This window comes from Oncorhynchus gorbuscha, unplaced genomic scaffold (assembly GCF_021184085.1).
Source record: "Oncorhynchus gorbuscha isolate QuinsamMale2020 ecotype Even-year unplaced genomic scaffold, OgorEven_v1.0 Un_scaffold_2372, whole genome shotgun sequence".
NCBI classification, from domain to species: domain Eukaryota; kingdom Metazoa; phylum Chordata; class Actinopteri; order Salmoniformes; family Salmonidae; genus Oncorhynchus; species Oncorhynchus gorbuscha.
In genome coordinates this window covers 3,134-29,270 of record NW_025746904.1, presented here as the reverse complement: position 1 = coordinate 29,270, position 26,137 = coordinate 3,134, and the positions used below count along the sequence as shown (strand labels likewise).

The 26,137-nt window shown below is 45.3% G+C and overlaps 1 protein-coding gene across 2 annotated transcripts; it reads left to right on the top strand.

Moving 5' to 3' along the window:
• Positions 1 to 3,746: 3,746 nt before the first annotated feature.
• LOC124025711 (transient receptor potential cation channel subfamily M member 1-like) lies at positions 3,747 to 25,467 on the top strand. 2 transcript variants are annotated; one of them, XM_046339051.1, is made up of 8 exons: positions 3,747 to 3,956; positions 7,698 to 7,774; positions 10,356 to 10,557; positions 15,093 to 15,306; positions 17,438 to 17,562; positions 18,046 to 18,217; positions 22,471 to 22,645; positions 22,912 to 23,107. In XM_046339051.1, exons 3-8 carry the CDS (start codon positions 10,459 to 10,461, stop codon positions 22,937 to 22,939), a joined length of 813 nt encoding a protein of 270 aa, XP_046195007.1. In that variant the 5' UTR covers positions 3,747 to 3,956; positions 7,698 to 7,774; positions 10,356 to 10,458; the 3' UTR covers positions 22,940 to 23,107. The 2 variants fall into 2 exon arrangements, with proteins under 2 accessions (XP_046195007.1, XP_046195006.1); XM_046339050.1 differs by lacking the exon at positions 22,912 to 23,107 and adding an exon at positions 24,331 to 25,467 and having other exon boundaries at positions 3,749 to 3,956.
• The last annotated feature ends 670 nt before the right edge of the window (positions 25,468 to 26,137 follow it).

Sequence of the window (26,137 nt, the reverse complement as noted above, 5' to 3'; positions counted from 1 at the left end):
CAGATTTTTCAGCTCTTTCAGAACATCAGCTGAATGGATTTGGGAGAAGGAGAAATGGGGAGGGCTTGGGCGAGTTGATGTTGGGGGTGCAGTGCTGTTGACCGGGGTAGGAGTAGCCAGGTGGGAAGCATGGCTTTAGTGGTACTACTATAGACCAGAGCCCTATTCCCTATATAGTACACTACTATAAACCATAATAATAATAAATAAATATATAAATGAATTGAATTGGGAAGCATCCACTGACTGTGGACAATGTGTGCAGATACTATCAGCTAGTTTCATGGTAAATGTTGAGGCTCCAGATACAGTGGGGCAAAAAAGTATTTAGTCAGCCACCAATTTGTGCAAGTTCTCCCACTTAAAAAGATGAGAGAGGCCTGTAATTTTCATCATAGGTACACTTCAACTATGACAGACAAAATGAGGGGAAAAAAATCCAGAAAATCACATTGTAGGATTTTTTATGAATTTATTTGCAAATTATGGTGGAAAATAAGTATTTGGTCAATAACAAAAGTTTATCTCAATACTTTGTTATATACCCTTTGTTGCCAATGTTTCATGGTACATGTGTTTGAGGCTCCAGTTATAATACAATGAATGAATTTCCAACATGATCCAGTTGGGGCAACAGGTTGCCTAGCGATTAAGAGCGTTGGGGCCCAGTAACCGAAAGGTCGGCTGGTTTAAATCCCGGAGCTGACTAGAACCACGTGTCCTTGAGCAAGGCACTTAACCCTAATTTCTCCTGTATGTCTCTCTGGATAAGAGCGTCTGCTAAATGACAATATTTAAGGATCTATAGATAGATGGCTGTCATTGGTTGATGTTGTGCGTTCCACTTAAACCAAACAAGTAAACCCTGAATTCCCAAAGGGTCCAGATCAGTTCCCCAGAAAGGGAAGAGGGTTTGGGGTCCCCTTGGACCTCAGCTCACCATGCCGTTTGTTATTTTCATCACCAGCTTTAACTGCTCTTTGATCTGATCCTCATTACCACTAATGTATGGTGACGTTCAGACTGCCGTGTGTGTGTGTGTGTGTGTGTGTGTGTGTGTGTGTGTGTGTGTGTGTGTGTGTGTGTGTGTGTGTGTGTGTGTGTGTGTGTGTGTGTGTGTGTGTGTGTGTGTGTGTGTGTGTGTGTGTGTGTGTGTGTGTGTGTGTGTGTGTGTGTGTGTGTGTGTGTGTGTGTGTGTGTCTCTATGTGTGCCTCAATGTGTGTGTGTGTGTGTGTGTGTGTGTGTGTGTGTGTGTGTGTGTGTGTGTGTATGTGTGTGTGTGTGTGTGTGTGTGTGTGTGTGTGTGTGTGTGTGTGTGTGTGTGTGTGTGTGTGTGTGTGTGTGTGTGTCTCGTGATCTGTGTGTGTGTGTGTGTGTGAGAGTGTGTGTGTGTGTGTGCGTGTGTATGTGCGTGTATCTGTGTGTGTGTGCATGTGTGTGTGTGTGTGTGTGTGCGAGCGCGCCTGGTGTCTGGTCACTCACATGTCATCATCACTTCACAATGCCATGCTTTGAGAACGTAATGTGATTTACAAATTGAATAAAACTGTTCACATCATTATTAAGAGGAAACCAGCAGTATTAACCAAAGCTCTTAATAACGTGATCTCTAAGCATATGTTTTAAGTCTAAACACAAACTGTAACAATTGTCTTTTTGTTTTCCAATAGTCATGCCACTATAATACCTAATACAATATCTGTTTGTCTCACCGAAACACATGGGGTTTATTGTCCTGTGGGGCTCTAGACAATAGTCATGTTCATGTACTTATATCCTAATCTGATTCTAAAGTATCCCGGGACGCAGCCCAAATAACTCCCTATTCCTCATGTGGCGCCCTACAGCCTTATTCTTCCAAGGGCTTGTTGTTCACTGTGCTCACAGAGGTTCCTAGTCAACACAGTTCTACAGTTCACACAGGATTTCCATACTAAATGGTGTGGATGAAGGGTTTAGCGGGGGGGGGGTTGCGTAAGGGGTTTCTTAAGGGTTCTTCAAAGGGTTCTACATGGAACCAAAAGGGGTTCTACCTGGAACCAAAAGGGTTCTACCTGGAACCCAAAAGGGTTCTTCAAAGGGTTCTACCTGGAACCCAAAAGGGTTCTTCAAAGGGTTCTACCTGGAACCCAAAATGGTTCTTCAAAGGGTTCTACCTGGAACCAAAAGGGTTCTACCTGGAACCCAAAAGGGTTCTTCAAAGGGTTCTACCTGGAACCCAAAATGGTTCTTCAAAGGGTTCTACCTGGAACCAAAAGGGGTTCTACCTGGAACCAAAAAGGGGTTCTACCTGGAGCCCATAAGGGTTCTTCAAAGGGTTCTCCAATGGAGACAGCCGAAGAAACTTCTAGGTTTTAGATAGCACTTTTTTTTCAACAAGTGTGGGATAATTTTACCCAGGGGTCCGTGCAGCAGGGCGAGTTGCACGTGTTTTCAAAGCACAACCCTCGTCAGTTTACCCTGGGTGCACCGGCTGGTATGAAAGACACTGGTTTTATTTATCACGTTTGATCAGTCTTTTTTTTAAACAAGATATTTTCAACCTTGTTTCTGTCACAAACTCAAAACATGCACACCGTTCCTTGTTAAATTCATTGTTTGGTAACCAAAAGTTTAAGTGAGTTAGAAGCAACATTTTCTCTTCAGTTGAAGTCCATGTCCTCTTGATTTTTTTTAATAATTGGGAAAGACAAGCCAGAGTAAAAATGAATGTCCTCTGAACGAAATTGGTTTCCTGTCTGATTGGTTTGTCTCTCTGTTTCACCATGACAACAGTCTCATCCAGACATCCTCTGGTTGGACCATATCAAAGAAGGTCCTTCGAAAGTTCAACTGTAACGAAGCTGCTAAGAGGAAAACATACGTTTCATTACAATGTTACAATCATCAATATGGGCAAATAGTGCTCTGTCATTCTTCAACAAAACCCCTTTCAACAACAACATCCATCCTGTGCCCAATTCTCTCAATTATGCAAATGGAGTTCAATCAGAGCAGCAGGGGGTTGACACACGATAAAACATTACTTTTGTTCCACTACTTTTTTAAAAAATATGTTTTTTTTCTTCTTCTGATTATTATAACTTCCTCTTTCTTTCTTCCTCTTTCTTCTTCAACAACCAGGAGAGATAGTTAGAGAGAAGAACGTTCTATAGCAGAGTTTGAGTTAGAGAGAATAGTGAGGAGAGATAGTTAGAGAGAAGAACGTTCTCTAGCAGAGTTTGAGTTAGAGAGAATAGTGAGGAGAGGGGGGGTGGGTGGGGGGGGGTTGGTTCTTTCTGGTTCTCGTTCCAGCCCAGGATGAACATGCCCTGTGTGCATGGAGGGGAGCAGGGACTGATATGGGTCATGAGACTCTCTAAAGGATTACCTTGAACTGAAGTCATGAGACCAAGGCTTGAACAAAGAGTCGGCTCACATGCTCATCATATGAGCCCCGCTTCATAAAGTCATGTCGTTTCATATCTGCTGGGCTTCAGTGGGTTAGGAGGACCCGGGTGAGAGCAGCTAGAGAGCTGGAGCTAGGGCTGGGCAGGGCTGGTGTGAAGTTTCTTCGGAGTTCTTAGAGTTAAAGAGAGTTCTTAGAGTTATTGAGAGTTCTTAGAGTTATTGGGAGTTATTGAGTTCTAAGAGAGTTCTTGAGTTCTTAGAGAGTTCTTGAGTTCTAAGAGAGTTCTTGAGTTCTTAGAGAGTTCTTGAGTTCTTAGAGTTCTTGAGTTCTTAGAGAGTTCTTGAGTTCTAAGAGAGTTCTTGAGTTCTTAGAGAGTTCTTGAGTTCTTAGAGAGTTCTTGAGTTCTTAGAGAGTTCTTGAGTTCTAAGAGAGTTCTTGAGTTCTAAGAGTTCTTGAGTTCTTAGAGAGTTCTTGAGTTCTTGAGTTCTTCTTTACTAGTAGTTGGGTGTTGGGTTACTCTTGTGCTCCTCTTGAAGTTTTCGACTGGTTGCTCTTCAACTCAGGGTAAGTGGTTCTTCATTTTTTCTGATGTATCGAGGAAACTCTATCTTCTTTGGTGTAGAAACTTGTTATGGTCAACTTGTTCATTTCTTATAGGCAGGGGATTCATTTGAGGTGCAATAGAGAGGAGTTGAGTTATGTTCCACCAACTTAGGTTGGGAGACAACATATAGAGGAAAATGGAATAGAAATCTGAGGAAATTATTATTAAAAAAAACATTTAAAATAGCAATTTAGAGACAGTTCCATCGACGAACAAATAACCTCTATGTTAATCTGTATAACCACAGGTTCCCCGGTAGGCTGTCATTGCAGGGTAGACTAGTGGATAAATAACCTCTATGTTAACCTCTATAACCACAGGTTCCCCATTCGGCTGTCATTGCAGGGTAGCCTAGTGGGTAGGCTGTCATTGCAGGGTAGCCTAGTGGTTAGAGCGTTGGACTAGGGACCAGAAGGTTGCAAGTTCAAACCCCCGAGCTGACAAGGTACAAATCTGTCGTTCTGTCCCTGAACAGGCAGTTAACCCACTGTTCCTAGACCAGTTAACCCACTGTTCCTAGACCAGTTAACCCACTGTTCCTAGACCAGTTAATCCACTGTTCCTAGACCAGTTAACCCCACTGTTCCTAGACCAGTTAACCCACTGTTCCTAGACCAGTTAACCCACTGTTCCTAGACCAGTTAACCCACTGTTCCTAGACCAGTTAACCCACTGTTCCTAGACCAGTTAACCCACTGTTCCTAGACCAGTTAACCCACTGTTCCTAGACCAGTTAACCCACTGTTCCTAGACCAGTTAACCCACTGTTCCTAGACCAGTTAACCCACTGTTTCTAGACCAGTTAACCCACTGTTCCTAGACCAGTTAACCCGCTGTTCCTAGACCAGTTAACCCACTGTTCCTAGACCAGTTAACCCGCTGTTCCTAGACCGTCATTGTCAATAAGAATTTCTTCCGAACTGACTGGCCTCGTTAAAGAAAGGTTAAATACCATAAAACCTCTTTATGTTACGTCGTCGCCAAAACAACTCCACACGAGGAATAGATCTCTGAACAAAATGCTTATTTCGGAAGCACCCTGATTTTAAAAGTTCATAATTGAATTGTTATAAAAGTAAATTAGTTTCAAAACTTTGGTCAATCTAAAATTTTAGTCAATCTGTGGTCAATCTAAGTCATTTGTAGTGTACTCTAAAGTGTGTAGGGTGTTAGGAGTTAGGAGTTAGGTGTTAGGAGTTAGGAATTAGGAGTTAGGAGTTAGGAGTTTGGTGTTAGGAGTTAGGAGTTAGGAGTTAAGTGTTAAGAGTTAGTAGTTAGGAGTTAGGTGTTAGGAGTTAGGAGTTAGGTGTTAGGAGTTAGGTGTTAGGTGTTAGGAGTTTAGGTGTTAGGAGTTAGGTGTTAGGAGTTAGGAGTTAGGAGTTAGGAGTTTGGTGTTAGGAGTTAGGAGTTAGCATGGCAGAGTTTTTGGCCAACTTCCTCTCTGGGCCCCCGAGTGGCGCAACGGTCGAAAGGCACTGCATCTCTAATGCAAGAGGCGTCACTACTGACTGGTTGAAACTGGATTTTAAACAAGTTCAAATTGATTCCGCTCTGAGTGGTAATATGTTGAATTAGACTGTTTACCAGGTTGATATTAATGGGTGGTAATATGTTGAATTAGACTGTTTGAGTGGTAATATGTTGAATTAGACTGTTTACCAGGTTGATATTAATGGTGGTAATATGTTGAATTAGACTGTTTACCAGGTTGATATTAATGAGTGTTATGTTGAGTTGTTTACCAGGTTGAGTTAATGAGTGGTTATGTTGAATTAGACTGTTTACCAGGTTGATATTAATGAGTGGTAATATGTTGAATTAGACTGTTTACCAGGTTGATATTAATGAGTGGTAATATGTTGAATTAGACTGTTTACCAGGTTGATATTAATGAGTGGTAATATGTTGGCTGTTTAAGGTTGATATTAATGGGTGGTAATATGTTGAATTAGACTGTTTACCAGGTTGATATTAAAGAGTGGTAATATGTTGAATTAGACTGTTTACCAGGTTGATATTAACTGGTAATATGTTAAACAAGTTGAGTGGTAATATGTTGAATTAGACTGTTTACCAGGTTGATATTAAGTGGTAATATGTTGAATTAGACTGTTTACCAGGTTGATATTAATGAGTGGTAATATGTTGAATTAGACTGTTTACCAGGTTGATATTAATGAGTGGTAATATGTTGAATTAGACTGTTTACCAGGTTGATATTAATGAGTGGTAATATGTTGAATTAGACTGTTTACCAGGTTGATATTAATGGGTGGTGGAACGCTGTCCGGCTCCATTGAGTCGTTGACTAGATGAGTTTGATATTATCTGCAGCTAAGAGGCCTGTGTTTACTAATTATTTTACTATTTTAACCATTTGCAATGAACAAACTTTTACATCCAAATCTCTGAAATAATATTTTTTTTTGTTAAAGCTTGAGTAAAACTATGTGTGAGGTTAGTTACCGTTACCAAGATGTGCCCGGTCACTATTTGTTGGGACTTGGTTTTAAACCACCATTATCCAGAGTGAATGTATTTCCCAGAGTGCTCTGCGACAGACAGGACCCCCCGACCCCTGCAGTAGAGTGACCTGTTAATCACTACGGCAAAACCACAACACAGAGTCATTAGGTTTATTTGGCGTCACATATACACGCATGAATGCATACACAAGCACACACACACACACACACACACACACACACACACACACACACACACACACACACACACACACACACACACACACACACACACACACACACACACACACACACACACACACACACACACACACACACACACACACACACACACACACACACACACACACACACACACACACACACACACACACACACACACACACACACACACACACACACACACACTGTTCTTTGCTGGGGCGTTTAGGCAAGGATTAGGTGACCAGCGTTGTGGTTAAGAGGATTTGTTCCATCAAGAAATAAGAGTTTTTGTGCCTGAATGTTACAATAGAAAGCAGCATTCTACCAGTAATTAGCTAGACCCATAGGGCTCCTGTAGAAAGTAGTGCACTATATAGGGAATAGGGCTCCTGTAGAAGGTAGTGTACTATATAGGGAAGAGGAAGCCACCTGTGACAGAGCCGCAGTGTGAAGGCAGGGAGAGACCAGATGGTGTAGGTTATGGTCCATTGTTGGATCAGTAGAACACACTAACAGAACGTGTGTTGTGATAATATGGAACATCCACTTTCAATGTTTGGACCTTTTTTGTTTAAAAAAAAAACAACAGGCTTTGATTGAATTTAGACAACATTTACATTTACATTTAAGTCATTTAGCAGACGCTCTTATCCAGAGCGACTTACAAATTGGTGCATTCACCTTATGAGATCCAGTGGAACAGTCACTTTACAATAGTGCATCTAAATCTTAAGGGGGGGGATACTTATACCCAAGACAGAAAAATCTCCCTGACTGGTGCTGTTCTGCTGTCGTACCATGATGCTCTTATCATCAGACTGGGTCCATAAACTGCAAATGAACAGAACATGACATCTCAGACCTAACCTGTTGTTATTTTAATGTATCCAAGCTATTTATTAAAGTATTTAATTATGCGGATGGATTCAATGGTGGCGCTTTTCTTTACGACGTAGTGTTTACCAGAGTCGAGTGATTCTGAAGTGTAAACCATGAATCTCTCTCTTGCAGGCCCACAGAGCTTGGATTGAGAAGACGTTTCAGAAAAGAGAGTGTATTCAAATATTTCCCAGCAAAGAACCAAACAGGTACCATTCATTCCCCTCTTTACCCAGAACCCAACAGGTACCATTCATTCCCCTCTTTACCCAGAACCCAACAGGTACCATTCATCATCAGACCCAACCCATAAACTGCAAATGAACAGAATTCCCATCTTTACCCAGAACCCAACAGGTACCATTCATTCCCTCTTTACCCAGAACCCAACAGGTACCATTCATTCCCCTCTTTACCCAGAACCCAACAGGTACATTCATTCATACCCCTCTTTACCCAGAACCCAACAGGTACCATTCATTCCCCTCTTTACCCAGAACCCAACAGGTACCATTCATTCCCCTCTTTACCCAGAACCCAACAGGTACCATTCATTCCCCTCTTTACCCAGAACCCAACAGGTACCATTCATTCCACTCTTTACCCAGAACCCAACAGGTACCATTCATTCCCCTCTTTACCCAGAACCCAACAGGTACCATTCATTCCCCTCTTTACCCAGAACCCAACAGGTACCATTCATTCCCCTCTTTACCCAGAACCCAACAGGTACCATTCATTCCCCTCTTTACCCAGAACCCAACAGGTACCATTCATTCCCCTCTTTACCCAGAACCCAACAGGTACCATTCATTCCCCTCTTTACCCAGAACCCAACAGGTACCATTCATTCCCCTCTTTACCCAGAACCCAACAGGTACCATTCATTCCCCTCTTTACCCAGAACCCAACAGGTACCATTCATTCCCCTCTTTACCCAGAACCCAACAGGTACCATTCATTCCCCTCTTTACCCAGAACCCAACAGGTACCATTCATTCCCCTCTTTACCCAGAACCCAACAGGTACCATTCATTCCCCTCTTTACCCAGAACCCAACAGGTACCATTCATTCCCTCTTTACCCAGAACCCAACAGGTACCATTCATTCCCCTCTTTACCCAGAACCCAACAGGTACCATTCATTCCCCTCTTTACCCAGAACCCAACAGGTACCATTCATTCCCCTCTTTACCCAGAACCCAACAGGTACCATTCATTCCCCTCTTTACCCAGAACCCAACAGGTACCATTCATGCCCCTCTTTACCCAGAACCCAACAGGTACCATTCATTCCCCTCTTTACCCAGAACCCAACAGGTACCATTCATGCCCCTCTTTACCCAGAACCCAACAGGTACCATTCATTCCCCTCTTTACCCAGAACCCAACAGGTACCATTCATTCCCCTCTTTACCCAGAACCCAACAGATACCATTCATTCCCCTCTTTACCCAGAACCCAACAGGTACCATTCATTCCCCTCTTTACCCAGAACCCAACAGATACCATTCATTCCCCTCTTTACCCAGAACCCAACAGATACCATTCATTCCCCTCTTTACCCAGAACCCAACAGATACCATTCATTCCCCTCTTTACCCAGAACCCAACAGATACCATTCATTCCCCTCTTTACCCAGAACCCAACAGATACCATTCATTCCACTCTTTCCACCGATCCAATTTTCCTTGTTCCTCACTGTTCTCATATGCTTCCATGTTGAGCAGCAGATCATTTGTTGAGGCAGAGAGAGAGAGAGAGAGAGAGGGCTTTCACTGACCCAGTTTTAATAAAATAAATGTTTTTAGAGTGCTGTAGAATTTAGTGTACATCCCAAGTGGCATCCTATGCCCTATATAGGGCACTGTTATCAGTCCTGGTCAAACGTAGTGGTCAAACGTAGTGCACTACAAAGGGAACATGAAGCTATTTGGGACGTAGACTTAATGAAATCTCCACTCGTACCGAAACGCTCTCAGTAAAAAAAAAGAAAATTGTATACAACAACCTCCCGTTACGTGGCCCAAATCCCTTATTAAGGCCAAAATCCTTTCACATGGTGGTGATTGTGGGGATTTAACGTGACCAACCCCCCCCCCTTCAGATAGATCTACAGCAAACAGAGATGCAGCTGAAATTGGTCAGCACACACACACTCAGATAGCTCTACAGCAAACATTCATGCAGCTACCCAGAAAATTGGTCAGCATTCCACTCAGATAGCTTACAGCAAACAGAGATGCAGCTGAAATTGGTCAGCACACACACACTCAGATAGCTCTACAGCAACCAAATGCAGCTGAAATTGGTCAGCACACACACACTCAGATAGCTCTACAGCAAACAGAGATGCAGCTGAAATTGGTCAGCACACACACACTCAGATAGCTCTACAGCAAACAGAGATGCAGCTGAAATTGGTCAGCACACACACACTCAGATAGCTCTACAGCAAACAGAGATGCAGCTGAAATTGGTCAGCACACACACACTCAGATAGCTCTACAGCAAACAGAGATGCAGCTGAAATTGGTCAGCACACACACATGAACTGTAACAGCTGTCAGTAACACGGTGATGTAGCTTTATGCTACGTTGACGAAGCTACTACTAAGTCATCTTTCATAGCTGTTACCACCATCAGTCTGTTCGTGTTCCACATTCCACCACGCTTACGTTAACACTTTACAAACCAACATGTAGAAAGCACTATGAAGTGGTTATAATGCATTATAACACCAGCAATAAGCATTTATAACCCCTATGTCCTCCCTTTCTACCTCCAGGTGCAGTTGTGGTCAGGTAGTGAACCAGCATGTGGCCATCATCCCGGGGGCGACCACTAGGGCGGCGGAAGAGGCAGGTCAGATCGGTCAGGGGGCGGTGCCCATGGAACGCTGGTCCGTGCTTAAACACACACGGGCCACGCCCACAGACACATACGGCATCATGGAGTTTCAGGGAGGAGGACATGTCAACAAGGCCATGGTTAGACGCCATTTTCTTTCCTTCATTCCTTTGAGGCATCCTCCATTTATACATTCACTTCCTGACCCTTTTTCCTCTCCTCCTCAACCCTTCATTCTCTCATCTCTCCTCAACGTTAACAATAGTTGAAATAGAATGTCCTCATAAACCATGAAGAAAGAAGACATTTAATTTTAATTTTACCTTTATTTAACCAGGCAAGTCAGTTAAGAACAGATTCTTATTTTCAATGACGGCCTGGGAACAGTGGGTTAACTTCCTGTTCAGGGGCAGAACGACAGATTTGTACCTTGTCAGCTCGGGGGTTTGAACTCGCAACCTTCCGGTTACTAGTCCAACGCTGTAACCACTAGGCTACGCTGCCGCCCCATGAACCATTAAGACATGAACCATAAAGACATGAACCATTAAGACATGAACCATGAAGACATGAACCATGAAGACATGAAGACATGAAGACATGAAGACATGAACCATGAACCATAAAGACATGAACCATGAAGACATGAACCATGAAGACATGAAGACATGAAGACATGAACCATGAAGACATGAACCATGAAGACATGAAGACATGAAGACATGAAGACATGAAGACATGAACCATGAAGACATGAACCATGAAGACATGAAGACATGAACCATTAAGACATGAAGACATGAACCATTAAGACATGAACATGAAGACATGAAGACATGAACCATTAAGACATGAACCATGAAGACATGAACCATGAAGACATGAAGACATGAAGACATGAAGACATGAACCATGAACCATAAAGACCCAGTTTTCCACTTCCTGACCCTTTTTCCTCTCCTCCTCCATTCTCTCATCTCTCCTCAACGTTAACAATAGTTTAGAATGTCCTCATTAGAATTTAGCAAGTGTAAGAACTTCATTGAAGAAAGAAGACATGAACCATGAAGACATGAACCATGAAGACATGAAGACATGAAGACATGAACATGAAGACATGAACCATGAAGACATGAAGACATGAAGACATGAAGACATGAAGACATGAAGACAGACATGAAGACATGAACCATGAAGACATGAAGACATGAACCATGAAGACATGAAGACATGAACATGAACCATGAAGACAGACATGAAGACATGAAGACATGAAGACATGAAGACATGAACCATGAAGACATGAAGACATGAACCATGAAGACATGAAGACATGAAGACATGAACCATGAAGACATGAAGACATGAAGACATGAAGACATGAAGACATGAAGACATGAAGACATGAAGACATGAACCATGAAGACATGAAGACATGAAGACATGAAGACATGAACCATGAAGACATGAAGACATGAACCATGAAGACATGAACCATGAAGACATGACATGAAGACATGAAGACATGAAGACATGAAGACATGAAGACATGAAGACATGAACATGAAGACATGAAGACATGAAGACATGAAGACATGAACCATGAAGACATGAAGACATGAAGACATGAACCATGAAGACATGAAGACATGAATGACATGAAGACATGAACATGAAGACATGAAGACATGAAGACATGAAGACATGAAGACATGAAGACATGAAGACATGAAGACATGAACCATGAAGACCATGAAGACATGACCATGAAGACATGAAGACATGAAGACATGAAGACATGAACCATGAAGACATGAAGACATGAAGACATGAAGACATGAACCATGAAGACATGAAGACATGAAGACATGAAGACATGAACCATGAAGACATGAACCATGAAGACATGAAGACATGAACCATGAAGACATGAACCATGAAGACATGAAGACATGAAGACATGAAGACATGAAGACATGAACCATGAAGACATGAAGACATGAAGACATGAAGACATGAAGACATGAAGACATGAAGAACCATGAAGACATGAAGACATGAAGACATGAACCATGAAGACATGAAGACATGAAGACATGAACCATGAAGACATGAAGACATGAAGACATGAAGACATGAACCATGAACCATGAAGACATGAAGACATGAAGACATGAAGACATGAAGACATGAAGACATGAAGACATGAACCATGAAGACATGAACCATGAAGACATGAACCATGAAGACATGAAGAATGACATGAAACCATGAAGACATGAACCATGAAGACATGAAGACATGAAGACATGAACCATGAAGACATGAAGACATGAAGACATGAAGACATGAAGACATGAAGACATGAAGACATGAAGACATGAAGACATGAACCATGAAGACATGAAGACATGAAGACATGAAGACATGAAGACATGAACCATGAAGACATGAAGACATGAAGACATGAAGACATGAAGACATGAAGACATGAAGACATGAAGACATGAAGACATGAAGACATGAAGACATGAAGACATGAAGACATGAACCATGAAGACATGAAGACATGAAGACATGAAGACATGAAGACATGAAGACATGAAGACATGAAGACATGAAGACATGAACCATGAAGACATGAAGACATGAAGACATGAAGACATGAACCATGAAGACATGAAGACATGAAGACATGAACCATGAAGACATGAAGACATGAAGACATGAAGACATGAAGACATGAAGACATGAAGACATGAAGACATGAAGACATGAAGACATGAAGACATGAAGACATGAAGACATGAAGACATGAAGACATGAAGACATGAAGACATGAAGACATGAAGACATGAAGACATGAAGACATGAAGACATGAAACATGAAGACATGAAGACATGAAGACATGAAGACATGAAGACATGAAGACATGAAACATGAACATGAAGACATGAAGACATGAAGACATGAAGACATGACATGACATGAAGACATGAAGACATGAAGACATGAAGACATGAAGACATGAAGACATGAAGACATGAAGACATGAAGACATGAAGACATGAAGACATGAAGACATGAAGACATGAAGACATGAACCATGAAGACATGAAGACATGAACCATGAAGACATGAAGACATGAAGACATGAAGACATGAAGACATGAACCATGAAGACATGAAGACATGAAGACATGAAGACATGAAGACATGAAGACATGAAGACATGAAGAATGACATGAAGAACCATGAAGACATGAACCATGAAGACATGAAGACATGAACCATGAAGACATGAAACATGAAGACATGAACCATGACAGACATGAAGACATGAAGACATGAAGACATGAAGACATGAACCATGAAGACATGAACCATGAAGACATGAAGACATGAAGACATGAAGACATGAAGACATGAAGACATGAAGACATGAAGACATGAAGACATGAAGACATGAACCATGAAGACATGAAGACATGAAGACATGAAGACATGAAGACATGAACCATGAAGACATGAACCATGAAGACATGAAGACATGAAGACATGAAGACATGAACCATGAAGACATGAACCATGAAGACATGAAGACATGAAGACATGAAGACATGAACCATGAAGACATGAAGACATGAAGACATGAAGACATGAAGACATGAAGACATGAAGACATGAACCATGAAGACATGAAGACATGAAGACATGAAGACATGAAGACATGAAGACATGAAGACATGAAGACATGAAGACATGACAGACATGAAGACATGAACCATGAAGACATGAAGACATGAACCATGAAGACATGAAGACATGAACATGAAGACATGAAGACATGAAGACATGAAGACATGAACCATGAAGACATGAAGACATGAAGACATGAAGACATGAACCATGAAGACATGAAGACATGAAGACATGAAGACATGAACCATGAAGACATGAAGACATGAACCATGAAGACATGAACCATGAAGACATGAAGACATGAAGACATGAAGACATGAAGACATGAACCATGACATGAAGACATGAAGACATGAAGACATGAAGACATGAAGACATGAAGACATGAAGACATGAAGACATGAACCATGAAGACATGAAGACATGAAGACAGACATGAAGACATGAAGACATGAAGACATGAAGACATGAACCATGAAGACATGAAGACATGAAGACATGAAGACATGAAGACATGAAGACATGAAGACATGAACCATGAAGACATGAAGACATGAAGACATGAAGACATGAAGACATGAAGACATGAACCATGAAGACATGAAGACATGAAGACATGAAGACATGAACCATGAAGACATGAAGACATGAAGACATGAAACATGAAGACATGAAGACATGAAGACATGAAGACATGAAGACATGAAGACATGAACCATGAAGACATGAACCATGAACCATGAAGACATGAACCATGCCACCATCATCTTGTTCTCTCTCTCCACCCATCTCTCCCCTACAGTACATCCATGTGGTGTTTGTATTAAATGTCTTCATCCCCTTTCTCATGTACTCCTCCTCTCTCTCCATCCATCTCTCCCCTACAGTACATCCATGTGGCGTTTGTATTAAATGTCTTCATCCCCTTTCTCATGTACTCCTCCTCTCTCTCCATCCATCTCTCCCCCTCAGTACATCCGCGTGGCGTATGATTCCAAGCCAGACAACATGCTCCACCTGATGGTGAAAGACTGGCAGCTGGAGCTCCCCACCCTGCTCATCTCCGTCCACGGGGGACTGCAGAACTTTGACTTGCAGCCCAAACTAAAACAGGTGTTTGGAAAGGGTCTGATCCAGGCTGCAGTCACCACCGGAGCCTGGATACTCACTGGCGGAGTCAGCACTGGTACGTACTCTAGTTTGCTAACGGTGTGTTACAATCACTGACATGGTCACTGAGGTATCTAGCAACCAACGGTAACGTAGGCAAGTCACTAAATCTTGAGTCTGGGTCGAGTATCAAGTCCCTAGTGTTCAAGTCTGAGTCAAGTCCCTAGTGTTCAAGTCTGAGTCCAGCACCAAGTCCCTAGTGTTCAAGTCTGAGTCAAGTCCCTAGTGTTCAAGTCTGAGTCCGAGTCGAGGACCAAGTCCCTAGTGTTCAAGTCTGAGTCCGAGTCGAGGACCAAGTCCCTAGTGTTCAAGTCTGAGTCCGAGTCGAGTACCAAGTCCCTGGTGTTCAAGTCTGAGTCCGAGTGGAGTACCAAGTCCCTAGTGTTCAAGTCTGAGTCCGAGTCGAGGACCAAGTCCCTAGTGTTCAAGTCTGAGTCGAGGACCAAGTCCCTAGTGTTCAAGTCTGAGTCAGAGTCGACTACCAAGTCCCTAGTGTTCAAGTCTGAGTCCGAGTCCAGCACCAAGTCCCTAGTGTTCAACTCTGAGTCCGAGTCGAGGACCAAATCCCTAGTGTTCAAGTCTGAGTCCGAGTCCAGCACCAAGTCCCTAGTGTTCAAGTCTGAGTCCGAGTCGAGTACCAAGTCCCTGGTGTTCAAGTCTAAGTCCGAGTTGAGTACCAAGTCCCTGGTGTTCAAGTCTGAGTCTGAGTCAAGTCCCTAGTGTTCAAGTCTGAGTCCGAGTCGAGGACCAAGTCCCTAGTGTTCAAGTCTGAGTCCGAGTCGAGGACCAAGTCCCTAGTGTTCAAGTCTGAGTCGAGGACCAAGTCCCTAGTGTTCAAGTCTGAGTCCGAGTCGAGGACCAAGTCCCTAGTGTTCAAGTCTGAGTCGAGGACCAAGTCCCTAGTGTTCAAGTCTGAGTCCGAGTCGAGTACCAAGTCCCTAGTGTTCAAGTCTGAGTCTGAGTCAAGTCCCTAGTGTTCAAGTCTGAGTCCAAGTCCAAATCCATTCTACTCATGTCTGAATGGAGTCCACGTCCCTTATTAGTGCTGACCGGGCTCCATGTGTATCCTAGGGGTGATCCGGCATGTAGGAGTCTGAGTCCATGTCTCTTATTAGTGCTGAACGGGCTCCATGTGTATCCTAGGGGTGATCCGGCATGTAGGAGTCTGAGTCCATGTCCCTTATTAGTGCTGAACGGGCTCCATGTGTATCCTAGGGGTGATCCGGCATGTAGGAGTCTGAGTCCATGTCTCTTATTAGTGCTGAACGGGCTCCATGTGTATCCTAGGGGTGATCCGGCATGTTGGAGTCTGAGTCCATGTCCCTTATTAGTGCTGAACGGGCTCCATGTGTATCCTAGGGGTGATCCGGCATGTAGGAGTCTGAGTCCATGTCTCTTATTAGTGCTGAACGGGCTCCATGTGTATCCTAGGGGTGATCCGGCATGTAGGAGTCTGAGTCCATGTCTCTTATTAGTGCTGAACGGGCTCCATGTGTATCCTAGGGGTGATCCGGCATGTAGGAGTCTGAGTCCATGTCTCTTATTAGTGCTGAACGGGCTCCATGTGTATCCTAGGGGTGATCCGGCATGTAGGAGTCTGAGTCCATGTCTCTTATTAGTGCTGAACGGGCTCCATGTGTATCCTAGGGGTGATCCGGCATGTTTCTTATTGGAGTCTGAGTCCATGTCTCTTATTAGTGCTGAACGGGCTCCATGTGTATCCTAGGGGTGATCCGGCATGTTGGAGTCTGAGTCCATGTCCCTTATTAGTGCTGAACGGGCTCCATGTGTATCCTAGGGGTGATCCGGCATGTAGGAGTCTGAGTCCATGTCTCTTATTAGTGCTGAACGGGCTCCATGTGTATCCTAGGGGTGATCCGGCATGTAGGAGTCTGAGTCCATGTCTCTTATTAGTGCTGAACGGGCTCCATGTGTATCCTAGGGGTGATCCGGCATGTTGGAGTCTGAGTCCATGTCTCTTATTAGTGCTGAACGGGCTCCATGTGTATCCTAGGGGTGATCCGGCATGTTGGAGTCTGAGTCCATGTCCCTTATTAGTGCTGAACGGTCTCCATGTATGCACACATGACTGTAAGTCGCTTTGGATAAAAGCGTCTGCTAAATGGCATATATTATGTGTATCCTAGGGGTGATCCGGCATGTTGGAGATGCGTTGAAGGACCACTCCTCAAAGTCCAGGGGGAAGGTATGTGCCATCGGGATCGCTCCATGGGGCATCGTGGAGAACAAGGAGGATCTGATAGGAAGAGACGTAAGTCACAGATAACTGCAACTTGGGAACTTGTTGTGGTGTGTGATTCTCTATTTAAATTCAACTCAATTCAACTCCTCAACTCAATTCAATTCAACTCCTCAACTCAATTCAATTCAACTCCTCAACTCAATTCAATTCAACTCCTCAACTCAATTCAATTCAACTCCTCAACTCAATTCAATTCAACTCCTCAACTCCATTCAATTCAACTCCTCAACTCAATTCAATTCAACTCCTCAACTCAAATCAATTCAACTCCTCAACTCAATTCAATTCAACTCCTCAAATCAATTCAATTCAACTCCTCAACTCAATTCAATTCAACTCCTCAACTCAAATCAATTCAACTCCTCAACTCAATTCAATTCAACTCCTCAACTCAATTCAATTCAACTCCTCAACTCAATTCAATTCAACTCCTCAACTCAATTCAATTCAACGCCACGTTAAACATGATGTTATTATATGTCTCCCGCCCAGGTGACACGTCCGTACCAGGCCATGTCCAACCCCATGTCCAAGCTGTCTGTCCTCAACAACAGCCACTCCCACTTCATCCTAGCAGATAACGGGACCCAGGGAAAGTACGGCGCGGAGGTCCGTCTTCGCCGTCAGCTGGAGAAACACATCTCCCTGCAGAAGATCAACACACGTAAGTCTGACAGATTGGTTGTGTGGGGGGGGGTTCTCTGTGTGACACCAGGCAGTGTAAGCCCGTTGAGCTAAAGACCGAGGCATTAGCAGAGGGAGCTAACTAACAACAAGTCTTCAGGTCTCAGACCAGAACAACTTCATATTGACCATGAATCATCTAATGTTAATGCTAATGTTGGAACTATACACCGTGTTAGTGTCTTAGATACAAGGTACCCTCGTGTTGTCATAGTCCAGGCTTCTTTAGGTGTGTTGATCAGAGAGAGCCTGTCCTGCACTGCTGTACTCCGGTGAGGAGCTGATCTATGTGACCTGTGGGTTTCCCTTTGTCATCCTATGCCTGGAGATCATGATAAGGCAGGGACAACAAAGGGATGCTCAGCTGTCACCTCTGACTTCAACTACCCTGACATTAATACTGTGTCTGAGGCCTATGAGGTCCACGTACTGACTACAGGCAGCACCGCTGAGGACCACGTACTGACTACAGGCAGCACCGCTGAGGACCACGTACTGACTACAGGCAGCACCGCTGTGTCTGAGGCCTATGAGGACCACATGCTGACTACAGGCAGCACCACTGAGGACCACATACTGACTACAGGCAGCACCACTGAGGACCACGTACTGACTACAGGCAGCACCACTGAGGACCACGTACTGACTACAGGCAGCACTGCTGAGGACCACGTACTGACTACAGGCAGCACCGCTGAGGATCACGTACTGACTACTGACAGCACCGCTGAGGACCACATGCTGACTACAGACAGCACCGCTGAGGACCACGTACTGACTACAGGCAGCACCGCTGTGTCTGAGGACCACGTACTGACTACAGGTAGCACCGCTGAGGATCACATGCTGACTACTGACAGCACCGCTGAGGACCACATGCTGACTACAGACAGCACCGCTGAGGACCACGTACTGACTACAGGCAGCACCGCTGTGTCTGAGGACCACATGCTGACTACATGCAGCACCGCTGAGGACCACATACTGACTACAGGCAGCACCACTGAGGACCACATACTGACTACAGGCAGCACCACTGAGGACCACGTACTGACTACAGGCAGCACCGCTGTGTCTGAGGCCTATGAGGACCACATTCTGACTACAGGCAGCACCGCTGAGGACCACATGCTGACTACAGGCAGCACCGCTGTGTCTGAGGACCACATACTGACTACAGGCAGCACCGCTGTGTCTGAGGACCACATACTGACTACAGGCAGCACCGCTGAGGACCACATGCTGACTACAGGCAGCACCGTTGTGTCTGAGGACCACATACTGACTACAGGCAGCACCGCTGAGGACCACATACTGACTACAGGCAGCACCACTGAGGACCACGTACTGACTACAGGCAGCACCGCTGTGTCTGAGGCCTATGAGGACCACATGCTGACTACAGGCAGCACCGCTGAGGACCACATGCTGACTACAGGCAGCACCGCTGTGTCTGAGGACCACATACTGACTACAGGCAGCACCGCTGAGGACCACATACTGACTACAGGCAGCACCACTGAGGACCACGTACTGACTGCAGGCAGCACCGCTGAGGACCACGTACTGACTACAGGCAGCACCGCTGAGGACCACATACTGACTACAGGCAGCACCGCTGAGGACCACATGCTGACTACAGGCAGCACCGCTGAGGACCACATACTGACTACAGGCAGCACCGCTGAGGACCACATACTGACTACAGGCAGCACCGCTGTGTCTGAGGACCACATGCTGACTACAGGCAGCACCGCTGAGGACCACATACTGACTACAGGCAGCACCACTGAGGACCACATACTGACTACAGGCAGCACCACTGAGGACCACATACTGACTACAGGCAGCACTGCTGAGGACCACGTACTGACTACAGGCAGCACCGCTGAGGACCACATACTGACTACAGGCAGCACCGCTGTGTCTGAGGACCACATGCTGGCTACAGGCATCACCGCTGTGTCTGAGGACCACATACTGACTACAGGCAGCACCGCAGAGGACCACATGCTGACTACAGGCATCAGCGCTGTGTCTGAGGACCACATACTGGCTACAGGCAACACCGCTGAGGACCACATGCTGGCTACAGGCAGCACCGCTGAGGACCACATGCTGGCTACAGGCAGCACCGCTGAGGACCACATACTGACTACAGGCATCAGCGCTGTGTCTGAGGACCACATACTGACTACAGGCAGCACCGCTGAGGACCACATACTGACTACAGGCAGCACCACTGAGGACCACGTACTGACTACAGGCAGCACCGCTGTGTCTGAGGCCTATGAGGACCACATGCTGACTACAGGCAGCACCGCTGAGGACCACATGCTGACTACAGGCAGCACCGCTGTGTCTGAGGACCACATACTGACTACAGGCAGCACCGCTGAGGACCACATACTGACTACAGGCAGCACCACTGAGGACCACGTACTGACTACAGGCAGCACCGCTGAGGACCACATACTGACTACAGGCAGCACCGCTGAGGACCACATACTGACTACAGGCAGCACCGCTGAGGACCACATGCTGACTACAGGCAGCACCGCTGAGGACCACATACTGACTACAGGCAGCACCGCTGAGGACCACATACTGACTACAGGCAGCACCGCTGAGGACCACATACTGACTACAGGCAGCACCGCTGAGGACCACATACTGACTACAGGCAGCACCACTGTGTCTGAGGACCACATGCTGACTACAGGCATCACCGCTGTGTCTGAGGACCACATACTGACTACAGGCAGCACCGCTGAGGACCACATGCTGACTACAGGCATCAGCGCTGTGTCTGAGGACCACATACTGGCTACAGGCAACACCGCTGAGGACCACATGCTGGCTACAGGCAGCACCGCTGAGGACCACATACTGACTACAGGCAGCACCGCTGAGGACCACATACTGACTACAGGCAGCACCGCTGAGGACCACATACTGACTACAGGCAGCACCGCTGTGTCTGAGGACCACATGCTGGCTACAGGCATCACCGCTGTGTCTGAGGACCACATACTGACTACAGGCAGCACCACTGTGCTGAGGACCACATACTGACTACAGGCAGCACCACTGTGTCTGAGGACCACATGCTGGCTACAGGCATCACCGCTGTGTCTGAGGACCACATACTGACTACAGGCAGCACCGCTGAGGACCACATGCTGACTACAGGCATCAGCGCTGTGTCTGAGGACCACATACTGGCTACAGGCAACACCGCTGAGGACCACATGCTGGCTACAGGCAGCACCGCTGAGGACCACATGCTGGCTACAGGCAGCACCGCTGAGGACCACATGCTGGCTACAGGCAGCACCGCTGAGGGCCATATACTGACTACAGGCAGCACCGCTGTGTCTGAGGACCACATACTGACTACGGGCAGCACCGCTCTGTCTGAGGACCACATACTGACTACGGGCAGCACCGCTGTGTCTGAGGACCACATGCTGGCTACAGGCAGCACCGCTGAGGACCACATACTGACTACAGGCAGCTCCGCTGAGGACCACATACTGACTACAGGCAGCACCGCTGAGGACCACATGCTGACTACAAGCAGCACTGCTGTGTCTGAGGACCACATGCTGACTACAGGCGGCACCACTGTGTCTGAGGACTAGCAACATGAATAGGAACTAATTAGGAGGCATTATGAAAATTATTCAAGGTTCAAGTTTATTGCCATTTTTAAAAAAGCTTTTAAAAAAACGAAGTCTGGGAACTTTGTTTTGCTGCTATTTGTCTTTATCGTCATTATAACATGTTGTTGTGTCTGTCTCTCCCAGGCTAGGGGTAAGAGGGTCATGTTGTTGTGTCTGTCTCTGCCAGGCTAGGGGTCAGGGGGTCATGTTGTTGTGTCTGTCTCTGCCAGGCTAGGGGTCAGGGGGTCATGTTGTTGTGTCTGTCTCTGCCAGGCTAGGGGTCAGAGGGTCATGTTGTTTTGTCTGCCTCTGCCAGGTCAGGGGTCATGTTGTTTTGTCTGTCTCAGCCAGGTCAGGTGTCATGTTGTTTTGTCTGTCTCAGCCAGGTCAGGTGTCATGTTGTTTTGTCTGCCTCTACCAGGTCAGGGGTCATGTTGTTTTGTCTGCCTCTGCCAGGTCAGGGGTCATGTTTTTGTGTCTGTCTCAGCCAGGTCAGGGGTCATGTTGTTTTGTCTGCCTCTGCCAGGTCAGGGGGTCTATAACATGTTGTTTTGTCTGCCTCTGCCAGGTCTGGGTCAGGGGGTGCCTCTGGTCTGTCTGATCCTGGAGGGGGGTCCCAACGTCATCTCCATAGTCCTGGAGAGCCTGAGGGAGGACCCCCCTGTCCCGGTGGTGGTCTGTGACGGCAGTGGACGGGCCTCTGACATCATCTCCTTCGCACACAGATACTCTGAGGACGACGGGTGAGAAACAGACATGGGTCACATACATGCAAAAAAATATATGCTTAAAAACATATCAAACACATGTCAAATACATGTCAGATACATGTCAAATACATGTCAGATACATGTCAAATACATGTCAGATACATGTCAAATACATGTCAGATACATGTCAAATACATGTCAGATACATGTCAAATACATGTCAGATACATGTCAAATACATGTCAAATATATGTCAGATGCATGTCAAATTCAGTCTCTCAAATTCAGTCTCCCCTCAGCTTGGTCAGTCTAAAGAGTAGACTGTAGAGGTGGTCTGACCAGTCTCTCTGTCTCCCCTCAGCTTGGTCAGTCTAAAGAGTAGACTGTAGAGGTGGTCTGACCAGTCTCTCTGTCTCCCCTCAGCTTGTTCAGTCTAAAGAGTAGACTGTAGAGGTGGTCTGACCAGTCTCTCTGTCTCTCCTCAGCTTGGTCAGTCTAAAGAGTAGACTGTAGAGGTGGTCTGACCAGTCTTTCTGTCTCCCCTCAGCTTGTTCAGTCTAAAGAGTAGACTGTAGAGGTGGTCTGACCAGTCTCTCTGTCTCTCCTCAGCTTGGTCAGTCTAAAGAGTAGACTGTAGAGGTGGTCTGACCAGTCTCTCTGTCTCCCCTCAGCTTGGTCAGTCTAAAGAGTAGACTGTAGAGGTGGTCTGACCAGTCTCTCTGTCTCTCCTCAGCTTGGTCAGTCTAAAGAGTAGACTGTAGAGGTGGTCTGACCAGTCTCTCTGTCTCTCCTCAGCTTGGTCAGTCTAAAGAGTAGACTGTAGAGGTGGTCTGACCAGTCTCTCTGTCTCCCCTCAGCTTGTTCAGTCTAAAGAGTAGACTGTAGAGGTGGTCTGACCAGTCTCTCTGTCTCTCCTCAGCTTGGTCAGTCTAAAGAGTAGACTGTAGAGGTGGTCTGACCAGTCTCTCTGTCTCCCCTCAGCTTGGTCAGTCTAAAGAGTAGACTGGAGGTGGTCTGACCAGTCTCTCTGTCTCTCCTCAGCTTGGTCAGTCTAAAGAGTAGACTGTAGAGGTGGTCTGACCAGTCTCTCTGTCTCCCCTCAGCTTGGTCAGTCTAAAGAGTAGACTGTAGAGGTGGTCTGACCAGTGTCTCTGTCTCCCCTCAGCTTGGTCAGTCTAAAGAGTAGACTGTAGAGGTGGTCTGACCAGTCTCTCTGTCTCCCCTCAGCTTGGTCAGTCTAAAGAGTAGACTGTAGAGGTGGTCTGACCAGTCTCTCTGTCTCTCCTCAGCTTGGTCAGTCTAAAGAGTAGACTGTAGAGGTGGTCTGACCAGTCTCTCTGTCTCCCCTCAGCTTGGTCAGTCTGTAGACTGTAGAGGTGGTCTGACCAGTCTCTCTGTCTCTCCTCAGCTTGGTCAGTCTAAAGAGTAGACTGTAGAGGTGGTCTGACCAGTCTCTCTGTCTCTCCTCAGCTTGGTCAGTCTAAAGAGTAGACTGTAGAGGTGGTCTGACCAGTCTCTCTGTCTCTCCTCAGCTTGGTCAGTCTAAAGAGTAGACTGTAGAGGTGGTCTGACCAGTCTCTCTGTCTCTCCTCAGCTTGGTCAGTCTAAAGAGTAGACTGTAGAGGTGGTCTGACCAGTCTCTCTGTCTCCCCTCAGCTTGGTCAGTCTAAAGAGTAGACTGTAGAGGTGGTCTGACCAGTCTCTCTGTCTCCCCTCAGCTTGGTCAGTGATAGCGTGAAAGACCAGCTCCTGGTCACCATCCAGAAGACGTTTAACTACAACCGCGGTCAGGCTCAGCAGATCTTCCTCATGGTGATGGAATGTATGAAGAAACGATCTCTGGTGAGTAGGGAAGACATTATTATACAGGATATGTTTCCATAAACTACATTAGCATAACACTTAGAATTCCTCTCCAATGCATTGGACAGGAATTCTAAGTGTTATGCTAATGATGCTAACGAATTCCTCTCCAATGCATTGGACAGGAATTCTAAGTGTTACGCTAATAATGCTAACAAATTCCTCTCCAATGCATTGGACAGGAATTCTAAGTGTATTGCTAATAATGCTAACGAATTCCTCTCCAATGCATTGGACAGGAATTCTAAGTGTTACGCTAATAATGCTAACGAATTCCTCTCCAATGCATTGGAGAGGAATTCTAAGTGTTATGCTAATGATGCTAACAAATTCCTCTCCAATGCATTGGACAGGAATTCTAAGTGTTATGCTAATGATGCTAATGAATTCCTCTCCAATGCATTGGACAGGAATTCTAAGTGTTATGCTAATGATGCTAACGAATTCCTCTCCAATGCATTGGACAGGAATTCTAAGTGTTATGCTAATGATGCTAACGAATTCCTCTCCAATGCATTGGACAGGAATTCTAAGTGTTATGCTAATGATGCTAACGAATTCCTCTCCAATGCATTGGACAGGAATTCTAAGTGTTATGCTAATGATGCTAACGAATTCCTCTCCAATGCATTGGACAGGAATTCTAAGTTTTATGCTAATGATGCTAACGAATTCCTCTCCAATGCATTGGACAGGAATTCTAAGTGTTATGCTAATGATGCTAACAAATTCCTCTCCAATGCATTGAGTGCGTCATAAGTGACGGTTTTAGTATCTAGACAATTTGGTAGATAAAATGTTTGTTTTTTTTAAGCCTTACGTACATTTTAGGAACACTTTTTTTTTTTTACCACATACTGTAAGTAAAAACCTAATGTATTCAAAATATATTCAAACATTAAAGATGATAATTTGTGATGAAAGTAAAGCGACATTTTAATAATTGAATTGTTTTATGTTAATTTGATGCTTCAATAAAACCGTCCCATTCATTTGTGTCATCCTGTATTGTCATTCATGTGTCCCGTGTACAATCCTTTGACCCGCTACATGACATAAGTCAACACAACCAATATCCATCATCATTGAAGACCTGACACCATTCTACTTCATAAACCCTGCATCCCAGAGTCAGAGTGTTCCTCATAAAATACAGTTGAAGAACATGTCCTCATAAACACAGATAACATGAACTACGACACCATCTTCACTGTCTCCCAGCTTCTTCAACTACATCACCATCATCCCTGTCTCACATCCGCAACTACATCACCATCATCCCTGTCTCACATCCGCAACTACATCACCATCATCCCTGTCTCACATCCGCAACTACATCACCATCATCCATGTCTCACATCTTCATAATACATCACCATCATCCCTGTCTCACAAGCTCAACTACATCACCATCATCCCCGTCTCACATGCTCAACTACATCACCATCATCCCTGTCTCACATCCGCAACTACATCACCATCATCCCTGTCTCACATCTTCATAATACATCACCATCATCCCTGTCTCACATTCTCAACTACATCACCATCATCCATGTCTCACAGCTTCTTCAACTACATCACCATCATCCCTGTCTCACATCTTCATAATACATCACCATCATCCCTGTCTCACATCCTCAACTACATCACCATCATCCC